Source organism: Pezoporus occidentalis, unplaced genomic scaffold (genome assembly GCF_034315485.1).
Source record: "Pezoporus occidentalis ecotype Australia unplaced genomic scaffold, CSIRO_AGI_Poc_V1 ctg16, whole genome shotgun sequence".
Classification (NCBI taxonomy): Eukaryota; Metazoa; Chordata; class Aves; order Psittaciformes; family Psittacidae; genus Pezoporus; species Pezoporus occidentalis.
Window position 1 is genome coordinate 3,106,459 of NW_026913425.1, and position 9,685 is coordinate 3,116,143.

At 36.2% G+C, this 9,685-nt stretch overlaps 1 protein-coding gene across 2 annotated transcripts in view; it reads right to left on the minus strand.

The window, feature by feature from the left end:
* The window catches only part of TENT2 (terminal nucleotidyltransferase 2), a 34,692-nt gene extending 25,388 nt beyond the window's left edge, over positions 1–9,304 (minus strand). For both annotated transcript variants that reach the window (XM_062612352.1, XM_062612351.1), the window contains exons 1-7: positions 9,108–9,304; positions 8,425–8,541; positions 5,816–6,065; positions 4,725–4,839; positions 4,517–4,608; positions 3,680–3,746; positions 1,097–1,166 (exon numbers count right to left, since the gene is read on the minus strand). In XM_062612352.1, coding sequence (XP_062468336.1) covers positions 1,097–1,166; positions 3,680–3,746; positions 4,517–4,608; positions 4,725–4,839; positions 5,816–6,065; positions 8,425–8,541; positions 9,108–9,262 — 866 coding nt within the window. In that variant the 5' untranslated portion in view covers positions 9,263–9,304. The remainder of the gene's footprint in view (positions 1–1,096; positions 1,167–3,679; positions 3,747–4,516; positions 4,609–4,724; positions 4,840–5,815; positions 6,066–8,424; positions 8,542–9,107) is intronic.
* Between the last annotated feature and the right edge of the window lie 381 nt (positions 9,305–9,685).

Here is a 9,685-nt window from a genome sequence, read left to right on the forward strand (position 1 = left end):
AAGCTTAAACGGATGATATTTATTAGTTTAAATTGTGAACATGACACTTTCAGTTTTATCACCCCAGGGCTTGTGTCCTGATAAAGGTGTATCGTCTTAAAGCATATTGTGATATGCTTTTATAAAGAGAGATCAGAACAGTGGTCTTATTTGTTTTTTAAAGACAGACAGGGCTGCAAAATTTCAGAAGCATAGAGACAGGATGAGACAGATACAAGAGAGTTCTTCAAAGTCCTACTGACAATGAATAGTCAAACTATGTTATTACATGAAGGTGATACATGTAAGCCTTATAAAATCAAAGCCCATAAATATAGGGAGATTTAAACATTACTCAGACGTCCAACCAACTTCAGTGCTTTGTACAACTTTTTTCCTCTGTCAGATACTTTTATCACATACAGTAAGAAAGAAAATTGTTCTCTGTCCTAGTACATCCCTCTTGATTACTCATTTTCATGTTTTTTGTAATGAAGATACAATGAACACAGTAATATACAACACATCCACTTCTCTCAATTCCTTCCACCTCCTAAAAAAAAATGACATACTGAATAGAACATGCAATGCTACTTTGTTAAATGCAGAATACCTCCCTAGAAGACAGCAGAATATACTATTTTAGAATATACTATTCTAAATAATAAACAATTTTTTTAATCAAGAAGACAATCACAAGAAACTACAGTTTACTGTTGTGTGTAAACACTGTGAATTAGTCCTTAAGTCGCTCAATAGTTATGTTTACAAAGCAGCACAATTACCTTTCACAACAGTTCTCTTCCCACCATTGTTTTGTCATAAACTATTTGTCAACTGGAGTCCACTGTGTACAAATAACCCACAGAAGTGTGATATACTGCTACTAACTCACATCACAAACTTAACAGCATCTTAACCATGAGAGGTGTTTCACGCCACCAAAGAAATCAGCTGACTGCACATTAAGTGTACAAATTTGCAATATAACAACTATAGGACAACACAGATAGATAAACAAACCATGACTTCAGTGGTACTACTCACCTGGACAGCACACATACAGAGTACTTCACCACATCAGAATCTAAAAAATTGTTTTGAACAGAATACTTGCCTGACTTTATCCCTGAACCTCACTATTGGCACTTTTGCCCGAATCAGCTGAGGTCTCTCAATGTAGGTTGCTGAAAGGGAGAAAAATATGCAATCAAGTTTCAAGTAAGATGCTGATCTTAAAAAAAAACCCTAAAGTGGAGTCATACTGACTGATTTCTAGCAAATAGTAGCTTATTAAATTTAGAAAAAATATTCTCAGAAGGGTTGTGCTAAACTAAGTAAGCTTTAGCAACTGCAGCAAAAATACAATCTAGGAAAATGTGTGTGGAAAAATGTCTAATATTTAGAGAAAAACATAAGTGGAAGATTTTTCTGTGGGAAGCATATTCAAGAAATTTGAACATAAGGAATGCAGCTCTACAGTGCTTTCACTGAGCAGTACTTGTAACAGAAGTCCTGAAGAGTTGCAATTCAGGTTCAAAAAGAAGGGAGCCAGAGACTTAACACCCAGCACTACCTTACAGCAATGGGCACATGATCAGCCACATAATTTAATTGTGCTTAGTTTGCTTACAGTTGAAATATATATTTTACTGATAAATAATTAATGCAGCTTTCTTCACTATGCATTGATTATGCTTAAAACTTCCTTTTAAAAACTGTTTATCTGACTTATAAAGTACATACCAAGAAATACATACCTTATTGAATTGTAACACTTTCCAAATATAAGCTTTGTCTGCCTTTTGCTTTAACGGTGACAGGACATGCAATAGACATATAATCACAGGACTGCCTCTCAGGTGATTATCTACACATTATTGACACATAGACTTAATGCTAGACCATCCAAACCCGAACATACTAAGGTGTGACAGAGTCATACAGTTCCACCAAATACACCTTTGCACTAAGCTCCCTGAAACTGTTCTGTCAGTCGTTATCACCCGCAAATTTCCCTATTCTTAACGATATCTCAGGGTATATTTAGTAGTCCCCATGATCCTGAATAAGAAATGCAGCCAAGAAAGTAATGGAAAAGACAAAGAAAAGCAGAGCCTGTAGGTCACATATGAATTTGGGCAAAAGGCATGAACCTTAGCACAGTCGAGATACGGTTTGTAAATGAACTAAATCCAAATGGAAAGACCCATATGGCAAAACCTTTCATTTTTGAATCAGGTGAACATTTTCAGATAACATCTATAAGCTCTGTCCACAGAGCACCTATACACAAACACACTGACAGATGGCTAGATGTTAAGAACTCATGCCCATGTTAAGATCATAAAGAGATGATCCAAGAGGTTCTGGATCTACATACCCACAACTAGGACAGTCTGACAAGAGCAGTAGCATCAGCAGTGTTTTGCCCTGCCTTACTTTCCAAAGAACATTTTGATTAAATGAAGCTGACCAAAGCCACTTGCAAGAAGCAGATAATTATCAAAAAAAACATCAAAAAAAGCATTAGAAATGAGCAATGGCACAAACAAAAATCCTTCAGGGATCACACACATAAACATGTCTTTCCAATACTCATATTCCCCAGCAAACAAACTTGATTTTGTCTAAAGCGCTGTCGCAGAATACAGCCTCTTGGAAAACAAGTAAGCTTATGTAGATGCTCTCTTTCTGATTACTGAAAACACAACAATTTTATCACTGTACTTCTCAGAAAGCACCAGAATGACTTGTATCCTGGGCTAAACCAAACTAAGTTCTGGACTTCCTAATGTAAACATCAATATACGATAGTAATAAGCCATTAAGTATCAGCTACCCATTCTATAATGGATCTGTCAAGTCTCTCCAAGTAAGCTGCTGAGATCCAGGTACACACATTTGCCACTAAAGAAATTCTGAAGTCTGCATTTAAACTTATTGTTTGTCCTTTCCTTTTACCATTGCAGGACAGTTCAGAACAGCAATATAAGGAGTGGCATTAAAGAACATACCACAAGTCTGAGAAGTAAGGGGAGGGCAGTCACTTATATCAATAAATGACAGGGTCTTTTCTAATTCCACAAGGATGGTACAAAAGCTGATCTGAAGTTAAGGGTACTCACATTTAAGTCAGGAACTGCCCAAAACAAGAACTTACAAGAATTATAAATTGACCTGTTTTGCCTATATGCACTGGTACTGTCAACATTTAGTATTTTCTTCACTAGGCAGCTATGTTAATTATTTCACTGGTATCAAGGTTCCCTATCCCCCACCCTCCTCAATTCTACACAGTCTGCTCTGAGTGACATTTTAAAAATTCTTAAGAGCATTGTTCCCAGGAAAGCATTGCAATCTAAAGAAGCAGAAGGACTTCACTGACAGAGGTGTCCCTAACAGAAATCTACTTCTCTGCTCATGCCCTCCAATCCCACCAGGGTCCACAATTCAGTCATTTTAGATGCCATCCATTCTTGAAGTCCACTAGTCTGCGAGGCAAATGTTAACTTTTTTTGATTACTATCCATCAGCACCAAGATAGGTGGCATTACTAAACATTTATAGCTTTTCTCCAAACAATACTGTGATTAGAAGCTAGATAAGATTCAATTACATACATTAGTTACAACTGTGCATCAATATCTCTTTCAGAATTGCCAGTAATCTTACCACCTCACTGTAGCCAGGAACTTACAAAGGCTAGTACTGAAGAGGTTTTGGACTAAGCTGAGGATGTTTCTTGCTTCAGTCTTCTGATTTACCTGGAATATGGTATTAAAATTACAGTATCTCTCATTTAAATGTTCCAAGTAATCACACTTTGCTTTTCAAATAAAATTAATTCTCAGAGTAAGACATAAGCATGTATACCAAAACATTCCACAGTCTACATATACCTTTAGTGTGGTAAACACCGCAGAGAACAATTTGTATTTGATATGCAAAGCTACTATCAGACATTCACAAATCAAAGAATTTTATGAAAACATAGCCCCACTTACACAAAAAAGTCCTCTCCTTCCTTTGCAATGCTACTTCCATTCTTTCAAAATTATGCTTTCTTTAGATTTTTTGTTACATCTTTTCCTCAACATAAACTCAACTCAAACATTTCCACTCAAAAATACTTCAGATTTTTTGTATATCAAACTCATACTTACACCTGCTCACTAAAATGAATCTAAACAATGAACAAAAAAAACTTACAAGTTTTTCCTGCATCTAAAATGAGGCAGCATTCTCTAAATTCTCTTCATGATTCTAGGCAACTTACTTCCCTGTTTTGCTGTGTGTTTTCCACATACAGAGCAAGGTAATGCTTATTTTTTAAATGTTTTGTTGGCCTAAAGGGTTTATAGGGTTAAACTCGTATCTGCAACATTATTTGTCCCACAGTTCATAGGTATTATAAATGCAAAGATACGTTATATAATCAAAAGGATATGAGCATTTGTTTCACATTTTAGAATCCAGCCTTATAAAAGCACAGACATTTTAAAAAGATACTTTATTTATGTTTTATGTTACTTACTGGTTCTTCTTTAACCACCAGGCACAAGTCACCATCACTGCTACGAGTGCCAAACCCATTCAGGGAGGACCCAACCAAAAAGAGTCTGCTGTCTGTAATAGAGGAATCACAGAATAAAAACTGATGTGACGCATCATAGTTCAAGAAGAAGGAAGAACCACAAGCCTAAAGAACATTCAAATTGATAGTAAACAAATTCAAAACATACGTGGAAAAAGTCGCCGAATTTCTCTCTGGAGTTGTGTTCTGCAGACCTCTTTTTTGTGCAAATCACAAGTCTGTTGTTGACATGCTTGAAATAACTCCAAAACCTGCTGACTTAACTAGATATACATATTCAAAAAGTAAAGATACAGAAAAATGAACATCCTTTCCTGAAAGAGATGCAATTACATGAAATACAGAAGACTGTATTTTGCATGACCTATTACATTGTCTAGAGTTAAACTGCACTGGAATTCATATTGAACAACTCCCCAAAAGAAAATCCTGCAAAGTTTTTAAATTCCTTCAATCTGTTATGTCTACCCACAGAAAAATATTTTCTGCATTATTAACATCTGCAGCCTTTCAAGGAATAAGCAGTATCTCCTGACTTTAACATCAACAGTTTGCCTACCAGCAACAAGAAGAAAAATAAGTATTAAAACTGATTAAAGTTAGCTTTTTTTTTTTATCCCACAGAAACTAATGAAGATGTGGTAGAAGTCAGATCTTTGGTGGAAGGAGATATTGTTTCTCTTTCATGACACTTATATGCTGTAATCAACAGGCATTTTATACTAAAAAAATCTGTCATGTTGGTGCAGCAGAAGTATGAAGACTGATGAGCCATGTTTTGGGTTTTTTAACTAAAAAAGAACAAAAAAAATCAGAGTAGCAACTCCACCGTCCACCTAAATAAGACAACCTCTTTCCTATTACAGCATAGCTAAAATAGTGACTTTTATCTCCTGATGAGAGGCACAAAACATCTTTACAGGCCCAATATCCTATGTACTCAAAACAAGCTTCTCTGACATTACTAGGGTGGCCTTTTTTCATCAGTATTCTCACTACCCTCAGTCAGGTGACAAATAGAACTTTCCTCCAATTTCTACTTCTTGGAGCAGACATACAGGTTTCCTGACATTAGTACTGAAACTAAATCTCCTACCCCCAAAATGTGCTCCAAACCCAAGCACACAGGAAGGCTACATAGCACCATAGTGGCAGCCACATTTACTGATATTCCTCATTGATATCGAACCCTGCCTACTCAGAAGGCAGATGTAAGGCACAGACATACAAAGATACTACCTTATCTTTGGCCACAGGGAGAGTGGTTTGTGTAGGTTCTGGAAACAAAGTATATCGAACCAGAGGTACAGATCCAGTTAAATCTGGGACGTGATGTGCATGAAAGAGTGGAGATTGAAATGATCCTGGAAAAGAGTATCTACGTTCTTCTGGTAAAAGCACTGCTTGGTTAATTCCAGCTGTTTCAGAATGATGTGAATGCAGTCGGTGCCGCTTGACATTATATGGGACACTTTGTTCACTTAGTCTCCTAAAAAGCAAACAAACAAAAATGAAATGCAAACCAAACAAAATACCCCCCAGCAAAAACACAAAAGGGGGAGACAGTAATTCCTCTAGTTTGCAAACTCCAAATTATGATTAAAAGACAGTTGCTACAAACTAAAAACACCACACCTTAATTACACGACTATTAAAAGCAAGTATTCTGCAGAACAAAAGGCATGCTCATCCTAGACATTAGATGAAATAAATGTGGTATGGGAAGAAAGAACACACAACTGCAAAAGTCGGTCATACCATTTCACTGACAACATTTTTTTTTTTGGTCAAAGATATGCACAGACTACATAAAGGTACTTTTGTTTTAAATCAATTCAACTGCAGTGAGAAGTTTTTTGAGTTCTGAATACCCAGTGATGAATAAAATAAATTCAGTAGCGGGGAGGGAAGGAACAGAAACATCGCAATAGCCATTCAAAATGTAGCATTTGTCTGTTTCTTAGATTGTACAGACAAGTTAACTGTATAATCTGGGCAAAAAAGAAAGTTATTTGACAAATCAAATTAATGACTGTATTAAGCTACACAGTCATAAACATCATGTCTCATTTCCAGAGAGTAGTCTGTATCTCCTTATTAAGTAATTTCTCACAGAATTCAAATACACTTGAAAAGATATATTTAAAGTGATCTTACAGACAACCCCTTGGCATCTGAACTCTTCATTAAGAATTTGTACAGAAAGCTGGCCAGTGTTGAATACTGTGGCACATCCACAGTAAGAATAAGCAAGGACATTCATGATCAGGGGACTGGAGCACCTCCGATATGAAGACAGGCTGAGAAAGTTGGGGCTGTTCAGCCTGGAGAAGAGAAGGCTGTGTGGAGACCTCATAGCAGCCTTCCAGTATCTGAAGGGGGCCTGTAGGGATGCTGGGGAGGGACTCTTCACTAGGGACTGTAGTGACAGGACAAGGGGTAACGGGTTAGAACTTCAACAGGGGAAGTTTAGATTGGATATAAGGAAGAAATTATTTCCTGTTAGGGTGGTAAGACACTGGAATGGGTTGCCCACAGAAGTTGTGAATGCTCCATTTCTGGCGGTGTTCAAGGCCAGGCTGGACAGAGCCATGGGTGACATGGTTTAGCGTGAGGTTTCCCTGCCCATGGCAGGGGGGTTGGAACTAGATGATCTTACGGTCCTTTCCAACCCTAACTATTCTACATTTTGTTTATACACCAAATATCACAAAGTTAACCTGTACGTGGGTACTCACCCATTTTTCTAATTAAAAAATCATGAAATCAAATATTCATATATATCAATGAATTAAGTGTGAATAAAATTATGGTCATTTCTTGTAGTTACAAAAGCCAGCATCAAAGCAGTCTGGGGACCTGGAAAGATAGCATTCAACTGTTTTCATCAATTTAACTGAAAAGACCTCAAGTCATCATTTCAGTTTTCAAGTCTAAGAGAATTTCAGATAACGATACCTACCCACAACCTTAAAAGAACTCATAATGTAACACTAAATCAAGACATAACAATGTTTCAACCTATTTTGACTGGGAAGAACTTGCATGAACTCATGTTCACCAAAAATATCTTAAGAGTCCACTCAAGATCTAAGGATTTGCTAATTGACTGCAAATCTCCTAACACAGCATAACTTTCCATAAGCCAAACTGGTCAAGAGGAAATCCCTACAAACACGTATCAGCTACTGTTTCTGAACTGATAAGAAACTTTCCATTTTTCTAGAATGTTAAAAGTAAAACTGTACATTCATCTGAAATTCCTCTGTTGTAACTAAAGTAACAAAGGAAGATAGGTAATTTCAAGTAAGTTCAGTTTTTTTAAAAGTAGAAAAAATATGACTCCATAAAATTCTTCTTTTTAAAAGGAACTTACATATGACTTGAATTTAGGACTTCGTATTTGGGGGAAAAAAAAAAGGCAACACAATTCAGACAATCAGGAGAAACATCTAGTGTATCTAGTGTCCAGAAAAACATCACAATTTCCACAAAATATTGAAGGTGCACTCTTACTCCTAACCTGACAAATTAACAGGAAGACAACACTCAATTTGCTAACACATACAGACTACTGTCTACTATAGTATTAAAATAAAACACAGAAATCACAATTCTGTAAGGCTACAGCTGCCGGGAAAGAAAAACAATACATACTAAGGCATTTAATATCAAAATTCTCAAAAGCAGGTACGTGATTGCTTTGAAGGGCTATGACATGGCCCATCAAAAAAAAATTCAATATTGCAATTTCTAACAACATGCAAGTTGCACGAGAAATTCTTAAGAGATGAGCTTCACCAAGGGCACATTACGACTGGAGTTAATTGTACACACAAAGAACTTACTTTCTTCCTCGGAATGACATGGGGGCATCAGACACACGTACTGGACTGCCACTTACATAAGCCACTGGCCGCAGTGTAGCATCTCGAGTAGTTGCAAGGTTATCACTCAAAACAGCCCTGAAAATATTACAGTCAGTAACAATTATTCATATAACTAAGGTGCTTTTTATGGGTTGGTAGTTTTTCTTAAGCAAATGTTAAACTCAGCAAGTCCTGGTTTTTGTTTTTTTTTTCTCTTCGACGCAGTACATCTGTCTTTTCTATTCAAACAAAGAGATACTTCAGCATACATATTTCATTTAAAAAAAATTGAAGGTAATTCTTCACAGCACAAGTGTAAGAAGGGGTTAGCAAACAAATTAACTTAAGGTACTGTTAAATTTAAGACCTTAAAGAAGACTATGGTGACAAATACAACTGAAGATGTTTAAAACTAAAGCGTGGATTATTAACTCTAATCAATGCAATGGCATTTTATGCATTATGCACAATGGAAGAGAGCATTAAAACTTGCAAGTCATCAACAGAAATTACATAGCTCTATTTTACACGACACCTTCCTATATTTTAAAGTTGAATGCAGATTAATGCTAAAGCCAGTGAAAAACATGTTTCATAAACAGAAATATTTCTTTCAAAAGACAGTCTGAAGCCAATACCTATCAAAACTTTACTGTACTTACACTGCATTCTGCAAATTAAACTGAGTCTCAATAAGATGCTGCTGAGAGACAAGAGTGGGTAGCACATTCACAGGAATCTTACTGAAGAAATTACTCCGTTGTTGATGTTTTGGAGGGAAGGGTGGACAACCCAAGCTGGAGTGATTTGGGAACATGCTCCTTTCTACTTGAAGTGCACATGTATCTTTTTACCTACACTTAAAGGAGGGAAAAAAAAAAATAAATAAATTAGCCAACAAGAAATACTAGTTACCTTCTAAACACTTAGTTTAAAAATCCAAATAATCTAGGATATATATTCAGAGATTGCTGAAAAGAATTGTGATTGTAGGCTAGTTTTATTTCCTTTCTGGACATGACACTAAATAAAAATACTACATGCTGTTATGTTTTACAATTACTACGCACTTTATGTTTAAAGGTGAATTATTATTTGCTCCCCTCCATTTTAATTTTAGAAAAATTACATGACACAAAACATAGGAGTTTTCATCTCAAGGAAACGTAACATATTGCAGTGGTATATGTTTCTTGCTTCAAACATTCCACAATGAGAGTCACAATACATGGGAATAAAC